Source organism: Trichosurus vulpecula, chromosome 7 (assembly GCF_011100635.1).
Source record: "Trichosurus vulpecula isolate mTriVul1 chromosome 7, mTriVul1.pri, whole genome shotgun sequence".
NCBI classification, from domain to species: Eukaryota; Metazoa; Chordata; class Mammalia; order Diprotodontia; family Phalangeridae; genus Trichosurus; species Trichosurus vulpecula.
The window spans coordinates 29,864,340-29,881,377 of record NC_050579.1 but is presented as its reverse complement, the minus strand read 5'-3'; the positions used below and the strand labels follow the sequence as shown (position 1 = coordinate 29,881,377).

Here is a 17,038-nt window from a genome sequence, read left to right as displayed (position 1 = left end):
TGAAGGGGTGGGCGGTGGAATGCATCCCAAGGAGAAGGGGGGAAGAGGCATTTTGAAGCTTTGGAAGCTTCTCTCCCTGCCAACTGAGGTTGCCTCTTGCTTTTCTTGTCAAACAAACATTCCTAAATCACCTTTTTTACTTTTTGCGGGGGTGGAGAGGGCGGAGGAAGAGGAGGAGGAGGCAGCTGCAAGTGTGACAGGGCTTCGATATGCCAGGGCTGGTCCACTTCTAAATCCCCCCCGCCACACACACACCCTCCTTACCCTCCCCCTTCATATTTCCTTCTCAAACCACCCCTCCGCTTGCGCTACCGTGACCACATACTATCAGAAACAGAAAAGGGCAGGCCGGGGCGAGATGGTGGATGGGGTAGCTACTACACAACAGTCTCCTCCCAAGGATTCGAGCCCGGGAAAATCCCAACCATTAGCTGTGTGACTTTGGCCAGTTGGTTTCCCGTCTCTGTGCCTCAGTTTCCCGCTCTCTATAAACCAGGGGGCTGGACCTCGAAGGTCTCTAGCCGGCTCTAAATTTGTAACTTGATGAGCTGCCGGGTGGAGAATAGAGCCCACGGGCCCCAACTCCCGCCTTCTGCTGAGCTCCAGGGGGTTCGCGGAAGGTGACCTCTTCCGCCTGCATTTCCGATGTTCCTCCTGAAGACCCCCCAGGTCTTGTCCTCTTGGGGCGGCTTCAGAAAGAGCAGAATTTGCCTCCTGGGGCAACTGGCGTCCAGTGCCTGGCCCGAGAAGGCTGCGGGCGGGCAGGGAGCAGGCGGTCCAGGGACCGCCGGGCCAAGGTCCGGTGCCTCTGCCCAGCCCCGGCTCCGTTGAAAAGTGAGCTCCAAGTGCCCAGCGAGAGAAGAGTCCTCTCGGGCACGCCCATTGCCTAGTCCGATGACACCAGGAAATTCGGGGAGACTCGGTGGTTGGCGGCGGCTTCCTTGGGGGAGGGGTCCCTGCTCGGGTTCTGGGTATCTGTGCTTGTGTTGAGGATTCCCCCGGAGTATTGCCTGAGGCTCCGAGTCCCGGGGCCCAGCTGCGACTTCAGAGAGGTCGGGGGCACTTTGTGATTTCTCCAGTCCTCTGGGGGTTACGGTAAGGAGGCGGAGCTCTGGCGGGGAATTGAAGCGAGGGACGGGCTGGTCGTCCAATCGGAAGTCTCGGGCTCTGCCTCCCCTGACCGCGTCCCGCCCGCTGGGTCCATGTGCCTGCATCCGCGGAGCCGGAGCTGAGCCAGTGAGTTAGTTGGAAGGCTCTGCCGGAGCAGGAGGGAGGGAAGGAAGAGAGGCTCCGGACCAAAGGGCGGACCCCGACCCCTCTCCGGGGTAGCGTGGAGAGAGCGGGGAGCGGACAGGGCAGGTAGGGCCATGACCGGGACCCAGGGCCGCCGGCCCCGGGGGCGCTGACGGGGCAGAGGCAGCCTCTCCCTGCACTTTCCCACGAGTCGGCACCGAGCGCCCGGGAACCCTCCGTGTGACTCCCCCGCAGGCACCCCATCCCCAGCCATCGAGGGCTGCTGACCGCCCCGCCAGAGCAGGGGCTGCTCCCGGCCGGGCTGGGGGCGCCCGCCCGCCCCCCGCCATCCCTCCCTGCCTCCCCCAGGGGTCGGGGAGCCCGCCCCCACCCCCGGGCCATGCCATGCCGCTGGACTCGGAGGACACGCTCTACATCGTGCTGGAGCTGGTCATCGCCGGGCTGTCCATCGCGGGCAACGTGCTGGTGTGCTGCGCCGTGGCCACCAACAGCACCCTGAAGACGGCCACCAACTACTTCCTGGTGTCTCTGGCCGTGGCCGACATCGCCGTGGGGCTGCTGGCCATCCCCTTTGCCATCACCATCAGCGTGGGTTTCTGCACCGATTTCCACAGCTGCCTCTTCCTCGCCTGCTTCGTCCTGGTGCTCACCCAGAGCTCCATCTTCAGCATGCTGGCCGTGGCCGTCGACAGGTACCTGGCCATCAAGATCCCGCTCAGGTGAGGCAGCTAAGCTGGGGCTGGACATCCCCCACCTTCTCTAGGGCAATTCCCTTAGAGCTGACATCATCCCCCACCCTGGCTGCGTGAGGGTGGGCAAGGCACGGCCAAGAGGCGATTCCATCCTCTTGGTAGAACAGTGGAAGTAGTCCTGCTTTCCTTCCCCCACCCCCAAACGCCAGTGGCTTCTGGACTGTGCTTTTGATTTGTCAAGGATGGTGTAGATCAGGGGTCCTTAAGTTGAAGTCCATGGACAGATCTCAGGGGGTCCAAGAACTTGTTTTAGTTGTAATTCTGTGTATTTTATTTTGTGCATTTAAAACCATGATTTTGAGAGTGGATTCTATCACCAACCTGCCAAAGGGTTCCATGACTCTAATGTAGGAAAAAGACTAGGTCAGGGATTCTTGTAAATCAGGGGTCTAGGGACCCTAAAGGATCTGTGAATGTTATATCTTTATTCTTGATAATTTTTGGTTTCCTTTGCAATGTTCTGTGTTTTATTTTATATATTTAAAAACAGGATGCTGAGAAGGGTCCATAGGCTTTCCCACCCTTCAGAAGAGATCTTTTAAAAAAATCTAGACAAAAAAGGCACACACACAAAAAAATAATCCCTTGGTAGAGAAATTCCTGCTAAGGCAGCACCAGACCAGCTGCCTCTGAGGCCCCCTGAGCTTTTATGGTTCTCAGTCGTGGTGAATGCCCTGAGATTGGCTTCTAATGTAGGAGTACAGTGCCAGGATCAGAGTAGGAGCTTAATAAATGCTGGTTGGCTGACCTGGAGACACTCCTTCCATAGGAAACATTCCTTTACTACTGCTACTGCTGCTGTTACTACTACTACTCCTACCTACCTACCACCACCACCACCACTACCACCACTACTACTACTACTACCACTACTACTACTACTACTACTACTGCCACTACTACTTCAGGTTTGCAAAGTGCTTTCCATATATTATCTCAAATGAACATCCCTGGGTCTAAGCTTCCTCCTTTGTAAAAATTTTCTGAGGTTTCATCCAACTGTAAATCTCTAATCCTAAATGGGAGAGGGGGAGAGGGAAGGAGGAAATGGGAAGAGCAGCTCAGCTGCCTGCCCTGAATCAAATCCCTTCCCGGGGTGAGGACATTAACTACCCCTTGAGGTAGGTGCTATTCGCAGAGCAGGACACTGATTGTGGGATTTTGTGGGATTTGGGTCACAGGATCAGAAATCCTGGACTAGAAGTGACCATTGTCCAGCTCGATAATTTTATAGATTGGAGGGGCCAAGATTGTAAAATGACTTGCCCAAGGTCACACAGATAGGAAGCAACAGAAGCTAGGTTTAAACCTAGGGCCAGTGATGCCAGAATCTGTACTTTTTTCGCAGTAATTCAATCCTAGTTATTTGGTGCCACCAGATCTAGGTTCAAACTTTGCCTCTGCTGATAACTACTTAGGCAAAATCACTTAATCTCTCTGGCTTCAGTTTTCTCATCTGTAAAATGAGAGGGTTGCTCAGACATCCTTTCCAGCTCTAAAATGGTGCAGTTCTGTGTGGGGAGAGGGAAGAGGGGCATCACTTTGCGGTGCTCACTTCTCTTTGCTATCAGATACCTGGTCCCCACCTGGCTGGACTCCTCAGTTCTGAGACTGTCCTTTGGCCCTGGGTGACCACCATGCTGGGCGGTGAGGGTGCCCTGATGTGGCCACTAGGGATGAGTCTGTGAGTGGAGTGAGGGTGCCCTATGGTGAGGGGATTTTGACCACCAAAGGCCACCAGGGTGGCTACTGATGAGTCATATCATAGGCTGAGGACATAAGCTGAAGGCTGCCGAGGAGGAGAATGAGAATGAGGAGGAGGAGGAGGAGGAGGAGGCAGTAGCAGCTCCAGCCAACCTTGTGGGGGAATGCTTAGGAGAGGGTTCAGGTGAGCTCTGGTCATTTTCCCCTTATCAAGACTTATCTCTCCTGCCCAACCCCAGCTCAGTCTGGTCTTGGGTGTTCAGCCTTAGTTATGCCAAAGAGAAGGTACGGCCAAAGCTGGTGGCCTGCTCTGTTTTCTCAGAAAAGTATACCCCTGTGGGTGGGTAGCACATAATGTTGTAATTTTATTTACCTTTCGGCTCAAGAAATCACACACATATTCAGGCTGAAAACTGGGAAGTTCCTTAAATGAAACCCAAGAATCTCAAGGCTAGGTTAATGTCCTCACCCCTGGGAAGGGATTTGATTTGCGGCAGGCATCTGAGCTGCTCTCCCCAGTTCCCCCTTCCCTCTCCCTGTCTCCCGTTTAGGATTAGAGATTTACAGCTAGAGGAGACCTCAGAGATTGTCTTTTTTTTTTAAACAAAGGAGGAAGCTTAGACCCAGGGATGTTCAGTTACTCATAGAAACGTAGCTCTAGAGCAGGGACTTCAGAGTCCACATCTTTCATTTTAGCACTGAGGAAAGGGAGACCAAGTCCAAGGTAATGTCACACAGCTAATGAAGTGGCAGATCCAGGATTTGAACTCGGGTCCTCTGATCCAGCTCTAGCCCTTTGCTCATTGAAGCCTCATTGCTTGTGTATCTGCTGGTTGAGCTGGCTTTGGATTCTGTGGTGAAGAAAACAGGCTTTTTCATCTTGTTCCTTTCCCAGTGTCTCTTCATGTCAGAGCACTGGAAAGAGAATGGATTGCTGCGACTGAATTGCCAGCTGAGGCATAGATTCTCAGGGCTACAAAAGTCGCAGGATCTCAGAGTTGGAAGGACCCTAGGTAGCCTTCTAGTTAATTAATCAGTCTAACATCTGTTTAGTCGACAAGTGTCGACTCTGTGCTAGGCACTGGGGACATAAATATAAGGAATGAAACAATCCCTAGTCCAACTGGGACCTAAAAAGGTATCCTTTTGGAGACATACCCAGTGAGTGCTTACTCACTCACTCAGACTCTGGACAATTATTTTTAATATGTTTACAGATGACTTAAAAGTGCTAGAAACATCCTTTTTCTTTTATAGAGAGGAGAGTGGTAAAAAAAAAAAAAAAGGTTCCTCCTCGGTTCTGGAGAGGGACCTATGAGACAACCCTTGTCCAAATGTAAAAATGATGTGGTACCATCTTGTCTCTCCCTCTATCCAAATGGCGGTCCTCTGGATGTGTGTGCAGAAGACAGAGAGAGAGACTACTTACCCAGGGCTTAGCTGGTTTATTTACACAGCACACCTGCCACGACAGTGAAAGGGGTCTATGTTCTAGACTGCTGGAAACCATGAGGCGGTATTTGATTCTCCCCATTTTTTCTTCTCCCTTACTTGCCCAGGAACACAAAGCTAGCCAGTCTGAGGTCTGAGTCTGGATTTGAACTCAGTCTAGCTGACTCCAAGGCCAGGAATACCATCTGTTATGCTACCTGGGTTTGTACCCTGAAAACTCCTGAGTGTCTGAGTTGCTAGCACTCCTCTGTGCCTTCGAATGAGGAATGGACAAAAAAATGAAAGGAGAGCTTTGTTTCTTTTTATCACAAGAGATGGGCAGACTTAGTGGATGTGAAACCAGGTATCTCTTGGGTTAGCTTGGGAATTACCATGAGAGGAGTCAACCTTTCGAAGCAAAAATGGAAGGGAAACCTCTGGTGGTTGGAATTTTTTTCTATTTTTTTCCTCTTTTGGTGCCAGGGCCTCTCTGGGTTTTCCCAAATGGGATCAGAGCAGGGGGTGTTTTCGCTTGGAGCAACCCTGGTGGCTTGGAAAGAAGGAAGGTCGGGGGATGCAGTCACCCCACAGCATCGTTGGGGACCTGGAAGGAAGCTCATTGCTGTTTCTAGGAGGGGACCCAGCAGGCAGGAAAGCAGGTTGTGATGGAAGGAGTTTCTGGGGCTTCCTATCAAAACTCTAGTATTCTCAGTGGAGTTTGGAATATGGTGGTATGTTCTGAACTTTCCTCTGGAGCCATTACTGACACTGTGAGGATGGATGATGGGCGTCTCCCAGGCCTTTGTCCTAAGCTTTGCGTCGATGGTAGGAAAAGGACTGGATTGGAGTCAGAGGACCTACCTGCTTCACCACCTACGTGACTGGGCAAATCATTTAACACCCTTGGGACTCGGTTTCCTTGTCTGTAAAATGAGGGGATTGGGCTAGAGGGCCTCAGAGGTTGCATCTAGTTCTAGATCTGGGGTTCTGGGGTCCTCTGCTGTTACTTTTGGTTTCTCTGATGGGAAGAGGCTTTGAGCCTCAGTCTGCCTTTCCAGACTTTCTTTTATGGACACCATACCCCAACCAGACTGGCCTCTGAGCTGTTTCCAGAAATCGGCATTCCATCTCCCATGCCCAGGCCCGGAAAGCTGTCCCTCGTTGCTTTCTTCCCCTCATAGAAGGCAGAGTTTCCTTCTAGACCCAACTCATGTGCCACCTCTTGCATGGGAAGCCTCTCCTTCCCTCTTTCTCCCATTCCCCCTCTCCCTTCCATTGTTCTTTTTTCCCCAAATCTGCTTGTTTATACGAGGCAACTGGGAGGTATGGTGCCTAGGAAACTGATCTTGGAGTCCAGAAGACCTGAGGTAGAATCCGGCCTCAGCCACTCACTAGCTCCATGGCCCTGGAAGAGTCACTTAACCTCCCTCCCCCTAAATTTCTTCATCTGTAAAATGGGGATAATTGTGACCCCTCACAGAGTTGTCGTGATGATTAGGCGAGATAACATAGAAGACACTTCGTAAAATGTAAAGCCCTCCATAAATGCTAGTGATGTTATTGTCAGGAAATATTTTATTCTTATTGTCTGTATATAATAATATATTCAGTAGGCTATAAGCTCCTCGAGGACAAGGCCCCTTTTTTCATTCTTGTCTTTGGATTCCCAGACCTAACACAGGGCATTACACTGAGCAAGTTCTTAGGCTCATAGATTAGAATGGGATGGGAGGGACCTTAGAGGTCATCTAGCCCAGTGCGCTCTTTTAAGTGTCTTTCCAAGACCATACAGGTAGGAAGTGACAGACGTGGGATTTGAACTCAGTTCCTCTGGCTCCAGAGCCAGCATGACACCTGCTCATCTCTTCCCCTACCCCTTAATAAATGCTCCCAGTCAGTTCCCCTCTCCCTCCTACACCCATTCTTCTGCTCCCCTCTCCCTCCCTGGGTCTCTTATTCTCTCACTCCCATCCCATTCCACTCTCCTTTCTCTCCCTGGATCTCACTCCCATCCCATTCCTCTCCCCTCTCCCTCCTTGGTTCTCTTCCCCTCTCACTCCTACCCCATTTCTCTCCCCTCTCCCTCCCTGGGTCTCTTCCCCTCTCACTCCCATCCCACTCCTCTCCCCTCTTCCTCCCTGGGTCTCCTCCCGTCTCACTCCTACCCCATTCTGCTCCCCACTCCCTCCCTGGGTCTGTTTCTCTCTCCCTCAGATCCATTCCACTCTCTTCTTCCTGAGTCTCTTCTTCTCCACCTCCCTCTTTTCCCTCTCCCTCCTCCTCATGCCATCTGACCCCACTCCCAGAGACTTGGCCCTGGGCTCCATTCTGGCCGCATAGCAGCTTTCCCTTGAGAACTGCCATCCCTCCGTGCCCAGATGGAGAGCCACCCAAAAACCTTACCAGACTGGTATTTCCCCCCAGGGATGTAATTCCTTTGCTGAGGGCGTGTGCCTTCTTGTTCTCCTTGTTTTCCATGGGTCCGTCTTCGGTGAGCATGCCCTGAATGTACCAGCCTGAGCCAGCAGGCAGGAGGACTGGACCTCCCTGTCTTGAGCAGGGAATGCTGGAGCTGGGGTTAGGAGGCTGCCAGAACTGGGGCCCGTTCACTCATTTAGAGTCATTCTTGCCTCATCTGCCTTTTTCTCCTCTCTCTCCATCCCTCGCCCTTGGATGTCTGTCAGAGTGATTGATTTAGGGCTGCCAGGGATCCTAGGGGTCACCTAGCCCACTACTTTACAGATGAGGAAAGGGAGGTCCCAAGTCACAAGGGTAAGATCATAGACTCCAAACTCTAAAGGTAGAAGGACCTCAGAGGTTCTCTCTCCTTTTGCAGATGAGCCCTAAAGAGGTCATTCAGGGAAAAGTTCAAGACAGGACTTGAACCCCGAGCATCTGACCCTTGGTGCTCTGGCTCCAAATCCAGAGGCAGGGGATGATGCCGTATCTCGAGGCTTTTGTGGCTCTCCCAGAAGCAGGAGAACCCCAGAACTTGACATCTGCGGGGGGGGGAGCTGCTGGCCGGCAGGTGGCCCAGCCAGAACTGAGGTTGCCCTGACAGCCAGCCTTTGGAGGGTGCCGATGGGCTGGCCCTGCCCACTGGGAAGCGTCCTGGGCTCTCATCCCCACCTCTTAAAAACAAAGGCTTAGGCCTAATGTTCTGGGTGGTCAGGGCTCTTCAAAGTGATGCTCTGGAGAGGAGAAAAAAAGGGGAGTTTCCTGGACCTACCATTCCCTTAAATTTTTTTTCCTAAGGAGTGGGTAAGCCTAAGACTTAACTGAGCCAGCTGTGTGACCTCTGGGAAATCACCTCTGTCTTCATTTCCTTCTTTTCTGGTAATAATGATGACAACAATCATAACAAACACTCTAAGGTCTGCAGAGCACTTTACAAATAGAATCTCATCTGGTGCTCACAACAACCGGGAGGGAGGGGCTATTTATTTCCCCATTTTACAGGTGAGAGAAACTAAGGTGGAGAGAGATGGCGTGACTGGCCCAGGATCACACATCTGGACGGTGTCTGGGGCCCCGACTCCAAGGCTAATGCTCTTGTCCACCGCTCTGAGCTGCCTCTAAAATGAGAGGCTTGGACAGAGATAATCAATGAGATGCTTTCGAGGCCTAAATCTTGGGATCCTGAATACTGCTGTGCGCCTCTTGTGAGGAAGATTGAGGAATAAATCTGGGACCTAGAGTCCTGTCACAGTTATTCACTTGTTTGTTTTAATTCCAATATGCCCAGCTGGGGCTCAGGACTAAATTTGGTGGTTCTTAGAGGTGCTTACTAGCTGTGTAACCCCAAGCAAGTCATTTAACCCAGATTGACTTCCAAAACAAAACATAAAAAGAAAAAAAATGGGAAAGCAGCCGGGTGGTGCAGTGGGTAGAGCACCAGCCTTGGAGTCAGGAGGATCTGAGTTCCAACTGGCTTCAGATATTTAACGAGCCATGTGACCCTGGGCAAGTCACTTGACCCCAATTGCTTCTCAATTCAAAAAAAAAATTATACGACTAGGTCACAGACTCATTCAGTCCTTTAATAATGAGAGCTCACATTTTTAAGTGCCATTTTTTGGCGGGTGAGTGGTGGTGGGTAAGGAAGGACCTTTGATTTCATTAGTGAGGAGGATGCTACCGGGGAGGCCTTCGCCACCAGCCTAGACCCCCAACGCTTGTGAAAGATGGAGTCTTAGTGAGCTGGGGGGCGGGTTAAGTAACTCATCTAAGGTATGTGTCAGAGATGAGATTTGAACCTAGCTCTTCCTGCCTGACTCTCTGTCCACCATGACACATTGAAGGCTTTCCCATCTACAAAAGCATAGTCCTCCCATCAGCCCTGTTTGGATGGTCTCTCTGCCAGTCCCCAGTCTCTTCCATCTCTAATCCATCCTCTATACAGCTACCAGACTGACTTTCTTAAGTTAGCATAGGTCTGACTGCATCATTCCACTCCTCAGTAAGCTTCCATGGCTTCCTCTTGCCTCAAGGGTAAAATATAAAATCCTCACCTTTGCGTATGGGGCTCTCCACGTTCAGACTCCCACCTGTCTTCTTTTATTCTCCTTCGTGTGTCCTCCATTACAGTCAGGCTGGCTTGCTAATGTTCCCCTTATAGGATGTTTCATCTCCTTCCTTCATGTCTTTGTACCAAGGGCCCCCATGGCCTGAGCAGTATGTCCTCAAACCTGCCTTTAGAGAAGTCCTCTCTTCCCTCAGGATACAGCTCACGGAGGTCCTACAATATTGTCCTACAATAAGGCCCTTCCTGATTCCTGCTTATCAGTATTTTCTTCCTCTTGAAACATCCCACTTACATATACTTTGCATTTATTTAGGGTGCCCCTGTTGTGGCCTCCCAGTACGATGTAAGCTCCCCGGGGGCCAGACTGGCTTGTTTTGATCTTCGTAATCTTGGTACCCGGCACACAGAAAGTGCTTAATAAATATTCATCGAATGGTATGCTGGAAAGAATCTGCTGAATTAGGAGTCTTGGGACTTCAATCCAAGTCTGCTAATTTACTATCTCTATGACTTTAGGAAAGTATCGTCATCTGTAAAATGAAAGGGTTGGATTGGGTGCTTTTTAAGGTCCCTTCCAGCCCAACCCTATAACCCTACAAGACAATGATTTAAAATATTATCTTTATTGTTGAGATACTGAGGCCCAGGAGGATTGTGGGGTTATAGATTTAGACTTGAAATGTACCTTATGGACCAAGCTCCTCATTTTGAAGGTGTGGAAACTGAGGCCCAGAGAGGTCGAGTACCACATTACTCTGGGACTCGAGATCACAAGGGCCACATAGCTTGGACTCCAAGCCAGCTCTTCCGTCACCAAGCTTAGGGTCTTCTTGCAGTGCCCCAGAGTCCCACAAATTCTTTCAGATCCTAAGAACAGAAATCAAAGCTTAGGGTCTTGTCCAAAGGAACTGATTTCTAGTTTAAAGAAAAGGAAGAGAGAAAGAAAAGAAAAGACCAGAAGCAGGAACAGAGTCCAGATTTGTAAATTTGGTAATTGCTCTGCCAAGAAGGGCTCAGTGGCTGCTGTTCTCATCCATTCTTCGGCTGTGACATAAAAATAAACACAGTAGACAGGAAATGCATTTATCTCCAAAGAGAGAATGCAGGCTCTCTGGGATCTGGGATGAACAGCGCGGGAAGAATGCAAAGTCCCATTCAGGGGAGTTGTCCAGGGTGGACAATTGTTGGGACAGGCTCCTTAGGGGGTACGTGAGGGTCAAGGGGACGTTTTTGGAGTGGCCAAGCCGCTGAGTTTGGAAAAGCTATTCTGGGGTTGGCAGCCTATGAAAACAGTGGGCTATGACTCTGACCTTTCATTCTTGAATCCCCAGTGTGCCCTGGGGTGGGCCCCAATTCCTGTAGGATGGGGGCTGGGCAGGCTGCTGAGTCTCCGACGATTTTTCAGGTAGCACAGTGGGTAGAGGGTTTGTCTTGAGGTCAGGAAGATTTGCATGTGAATCCAGCTTCAGACACTTACTAGCTGTATGACCCTGGGTAAGTCACTTCACCTTGGTCTGTCTCAGTTTCTTCCTCTGCAAGATAAGAATAGTAAAAACAACTCCCAAAAACCCCAACAAAGTTATTCTGAGGATGAGTGAAATCACATGGAAAGTGCTCTGCTAATATTAAAGGTGCAGATAAATGCTAACTGTTCCTTTTTTATTCTTTATTACAAGAGTCCACTCTTCTTCCTCTCTAAAATGATCTTAAGCATGCTGGGCCCTAGAGCTTCCTGGGCCTCTTTTGGCTAAGAGTTCAGACATCCCTTGCACTACCCCATGGCTGGGGCCGCTCAGCCTCTGGGGCATCTTCTCCCAGTACCAGCAACCAGACAGAACGCTTGACTTGGACTCCAGAGAGTCTGAGTTTGAAACCCACCTCCAGCACTTGCTAGCAACATGATCATAGGCAAATCCCTTTGCGTCTCCAAGTCTCAGTTTCTCCCACTGGAAAAATGGGAATATGGCATATAGTAAGCACTTAACAAATGCTTGTTGATGGACTGACTGACCCACACTACCTTATCTCATAGGGTTGTTATAAGAAACTCACTTTGCAAACCATAAAGGGATAGAGACGAGGCCTAATTTCATTGATCTAGGGATGTTCCAGCATGAAGAGGGCCCTTCTTCCAATGTAGGTCTGCTGGAGCAGGAAACCTTAACCTATAGCAGCCTGGACTGCTATATGTTATCAAATGCATAAAATAAAATACATAGGATTAAAAAAGAAACAGATTATACTGAAATAAAGATGCAATGATTTGTATCTAGGTCTGACCCAGGTTGAGGATCCCCAACTTAAGATTGTTGTCCAGAGCCCTGGGAGGGTCAGTGACTTGTCCAGGACACTCAGTCAGTATGTCTCAATGGGTGGGACTGGACCCCTTTCCTCTCTAAAAAGGCCTAATCCTTAAAGCTTTAGATCCATGGTAGCTATTGATATGAGAGGGGGATGGAGGGAGGGGGAAGATGGCCCCAGAGCCATTCAACTATTCCCTAGAAATATTTCCTCAGTAATGGAAAAGTTTCTAGTGGGGTCTTTGAACAAAGGACTTCATGTGAAACTCCCCAAAATGTTTTGCAAGTGGGGAGAAGAGGGGTGAATGAGACTTTGTTGGGGATGATGGGGTAGGGGAGTGAATCAATCTGGGGGAAATAGAAATTCACAAATTATCTTGTTTTGTTTTAACACCTTTTCTAATGATACAAGAGCTCAGAAATTAATTCTGCACTGCTTAGTTGGCTCATAAAGTGATCCAGACGTGCACAGGGCCATTTCCTCACACAACAATCAGAACCTCATGAGCTGAGGTGACTTTTAAATGTTTTAGATGTTTGCTTCAAAGGCGGCTACAGGAAGCTGATGCTGAACCTCTCCACCCCCCAACCGCCATCTCTCAGTCTGTGCCAGCTTGGGCAAATAGCCAGCTTCATCATTGCTTCTCCAGAACGGTTTCTGGCCTCTGAGGCCTCCTAGTCAGATATGGAAAGCTCTTGGTTTCCTGGGGCGACTGGGGGCGGTGGGGAAGAAAGGGCATATATTCAAATTAATTTGAATACAGTTCAAATAAACTGACTATAACTGTTGCCATGTGGGCCTTGGTAGAAACAGAGAGCATCAACCAGGCCTAGTAAAAGGAGTGCTGGGCTCCAGGTCAGTAGAGACCTGAGTTTCAATTCCCCCAAGTGACCAGTCCTGGGGATGACTTCTATGTCCATGGTATTGTAGTTGGAATCAGAAGCGCTAAAAATATATGTCAATCATGTTGCAAGCCTTGAAATGTTCTATAAATGCCAGCATTTATTCGTTTGTTCATTCATTCGTTCATTCATTCATTTGTTCATTCATTCACTTGTTCCTTCATTCATTCCCTGACCTCTGATTTCATTGCTATAGGAATAGTGAGATGCTCCAGGGAAGGGTCACTTAACCTGACTGAACTCCCAGGAAGTTCTCCTCCTCCTCTCCATCTCTGTCTTTATCTCTCACTTAGTGCAGTGCCGGGCCCATTGTGGGCTCTTACTTTATTAACAGTAAGAGTAATAACAGTAATGATTTTGTTGTCATCTTTTATGGAAATAATGCTTTATTGTCATCATGTTAATAACCTAATTAATTATAAACAATGGGGTAGTTTCTGATGTTCCCACTAATGTGGGATGCCTCTGCTGGCATCCATCCTACTCCAGGCTCTCTGGTCTCTGATTCATGCTGCCCGAAATGCTTGCTCATTCCCCACCAGGATCAAAATCCTGCCTGTCGTTCAAGGCCCAGCCAAAGTACTTCCTAATCCGTGAAGATGGCTCCCGCTACCCTGCCCACTGTGGACACCACCCAAGAGGTATTAATTAAGCTGGAAGAAGCCACAATGTATTACATTTGTGTTCAAAATGTCCCTCAGGTCTATTTATTGATTCAGATTGAGACCTTGCCTTGTGGCGTACAGACTTTGGAATTGGTGGACCTGGGTTCAAATCCTGCTTCCATGCCTGTATGACTTTAGGCAAGGCACTATAGGACCACATATTTAGAGTTAGACTAGACCTTTATCTAGCCTCGTCCAGCCCCCTCATCTTACACATGAGGAAACTGAGGCCCAGAGAGGTTAAGGACTCGCCTAAGGTCATGCAGCATGTGTCTGGACATGAGAAGGCTGACAAGGCTGTAGGTGCTAAGGGGAGTTCCAGTCTGAGAAGGTAGCTGAGGCATGGTGGCAAAGTCATCCAGCAAGACACGGACACTTACTCTGAGCAGATCTAAGTTTACCCTGTCTAGCCTTGGTTTCTTCATCTGTAGAATGGGGTGGTTGGACTCAGTGGCTGCGAAGGTTCCCCACCAGCTCTGGAGCGGTGACCACCTGCATCGGCAGTGGTGAGCAAAGGCTGGAGGACTTGTTTGGAGTATGTTATATTGGGTTCTTCTTCAGGTCCCAGTTGGAGAAGATGGCCTCTGTGATCCCTTAACAGATCTCACCTTCTGGGACTTCAGTTACTTTCTAGAGCCTGCCCAGGAAGCTTTACTTGTGACTGTAACTGTGATAGCAGACCTTACTCTGAGGATACGAGGGAGACCCCGCCATCTCTCAGCTCTCTCAAGTGATGGGACGGAATACAGGCCTTCGTTTTGGGAAGGCTGCCATTTTCACAAGAGGTTGTTTTTGGTGGTTTTTCTTTGGGGAGAGGCTTTGTCTTGTTGACTTTGGGTCTCATGGATGTGTTCCTGCTTTACTGTCTGGACTTGGAGTCAATACAGACATCAGCCTCCTTGTATTCAAAGACAGGTGTGAGTGATGCCTTCTCATTTGACTGACTTACAAGCCACAGTCCTTTTAGAGTCTTCTGTTGGGGGGCAGCTAGGTGGCACAGTGGGTAGAGCACTGGTCCTGGAATCAGGAAGACCTGAGTTCAAATTTGGCCTCATTTGCTTGATACTAGCTGCATGACTCTGGGCAAGTCATTCAACCCTGATTGCCTCACAAAAAAAAAAAAGATAGACTCTTTTAGTGGAAAAATGCTTTGAAATATTGTAGAGCACAGAACAGTGTTAGGTATCTTGTAAAGGCAGTTAGGCGGTGCAGTGCACAGAATCCTGGGCCTGGAGTCAGGGAGACCTGAGTTCAAAGCTTACCTCAGCAGCCATTTTACCTTGGGCAAGTCCTTAACCTCCCTCATGTGTAAAGTCTTGGGGCTGGACAAGTGAAGGTCTATCCTAGCTCTAAATCTGTGATCTAAGTCCCAAAGTCACACAGGCACAAAAGCAGGACTCGAACCAGGGTCCGTTGACACCAAAGTCTATAAAATGAGGATGCTGGTAACATCTCCCTCCCAGGGTCATGGTGAGGACCCAATGAGATAACATATATAAGGCACTTTGTAAATCTTCAGGTGCTCTACAGATGTTAGTTATTGTGAGGTAGGAGACATTCCAGGTGTGGGGGGAGGGGTGAAGCAGGGGGTGGGGCGGGTAGCCAAAGGCTTGCAGTCAGGAGTTGAAGTGGCTTGTTCTAGGACTGTTGTTGGATCCAAGGGTATGGGGGAGGGGGAGGAGGTGTAAGGCATAAGAAAATTGGGAAGGTAGGAAGAGGCCATATTATGAGATCCTTAAATGCCAAACAGAGGGCTTTATATTTGGTCCTGGGGTGATGAGGAGCCACTGGAGTTTACTGAATTAGGGCGAGGGTACGTGGGTGACATGGTGTGCTTTAGGAAGATCAGTTTGAGAGCTGACAGAGTGGAGGGTGGACAGGAGTGAGGAGTGAGTTGAGGCAGAGAGAGAATTCAACCAAAAGAGCCTATTGTAATTGTCCAGGCACGAGGCTTTATACCGGGGTAGTGACAAGTGTCAGAGGAGAGAAGGGGGTGCATATGAGGGATGTGATGAAGGCAGAAATGGCAGGACTTTTATACCAATCAGTAATGGAGGTGAGAGAGTGAGGAATTAGGGTTGTGAGCCTGGGTGACTGGGGGGTTGGTGGTAATCTCAGTCATAAGAACGTTAGGAAGAGGCAAGGGTTTGAGCAGAAAGATGATGAGTTCAGTTGGGGGCATGTTGAGTTTAAGGTATCTAGGGGACAGCCCGCTCAAGATTCTTCTAGGCAGTTGGAAGTGCACATCTAAAGATGTGGACAGAGGTCAGGTTTGGACAAGTAGCTTCATCTTCATAGAGATAATAATGGAATCCTTGGTAGCTGATGAGATTGCAGGGGAGATAATAGAAGGAGAAGAGAGGAAGACCAGGACAGAACCTTGGTCATAAGAAGCCTTGACCTGGATGAAGATCCAGCAAAGGAGACTGAGGTAAGAGGAGAACTAAGATAGAGCAGGCTCATGAAAACCTAGAAAGAAGAGAGTATGGAGGGGAAGAATGATGGACAGGCTGCAGAGAGGTCAAGGATGAGGAAGACCATTAAATCTGACAATAAGAGATCGCTGGAACAATTTCAGTTGAACAGTGTCCCAGAAGCCAGACTATAGAGAGTGAAGAAGAGAGTGAGAGAAAAGGAAGTGGAGGCTTCGATTGTAGATAGACTTCTCAGGGAGTTGAGCAACAAAGGGCAGGAAGATATAAGGGACAATAGCTAGCTGGGTTGGAAGGATCATTTTTTATTCATGGAGTAGGTATGGGAATATTTGTAGGCAGTAAGGAAGCAGCCAGTAGACCAGGAGAGATTGAAGATAAGTGGGGATAGGATGAAAGAGGCAATTGCTGGTGAAGACAGAGTGGAACAGGATTACTTGTTTGTGTAAATGGACTAGCTTTCGAAAAGGAGTAGGGCCAACTCTTTGTGAGAGACGGAGGAAGGAGGAGTTAGTGGCAGGTGGCATCTGGGATGGGAGATGAGGAGAAGAGGGAGTTCTCAGCAAATGGCCTCACGTTTTTTTCAGTGAGATATGAGGCAAGGTCCTCAGCTGTGAGGGTGGGAGGAGAGGGAGCCATGGGAGGTTTGAGGAGGGATGAAAAGGTTTGGAAGAGCTGCTGTAGAGAATGGGCTAGTGAGTCAATTAAGGAGGTGTAAAACAATTGCCTTGCAGTGGTGAGTGCCCATTTGAGACTATATAATGTAAATTTGTAGTGGACCCAGTCTGAGTTATTATTAGTTGAGAGGATAAAGTTGTCATAGTTCCTGAAGCTGATAAAATATAGGATCAGACAAAGTAGAAGTTACTAATTGGGGATGGTTCAGGAAATATTAAAGATAAGAAAATCTTGCTATTATAGAATGCTGTCGGCAATGGATATCTCAGTTGACACAAACAATAACCCTGAGAAGTAGGGTAGGGATGAGTCGACACTCTTTTCAGAAGCTTGTTCAGGGTCACACTGGCATCATTGTGAATGGCATATGTGGGATCAGAACAAGGTCTTCTAA

The 17,038-nt window shown here is 49.1% G+C and overlaps 1 protein-coding gene across 1 annotated transcript in view; it reads left to right on the top strand.

The window, feature by feature from the left end:
• The first annotated feature begins 1,638 nt into the window (after positions 1 to 1,638).
• ADORA2B (adenosine A2b receptor) overlaps positions 1,639 to 17,038 on the top strand; it is a 44,115-nt gene continuing 28,715 nt past the window's right edge. The window contains exon 1 of the mRNA XM_036767401.1: positions 1,639 to 1,973. Coding sequence (XP_036623296.1) covers positions 1,639 to 1,973 — 335 coding nt within the window. The remainder of the gene's footprint in view (positions 1,974 to 17,038) is intronic.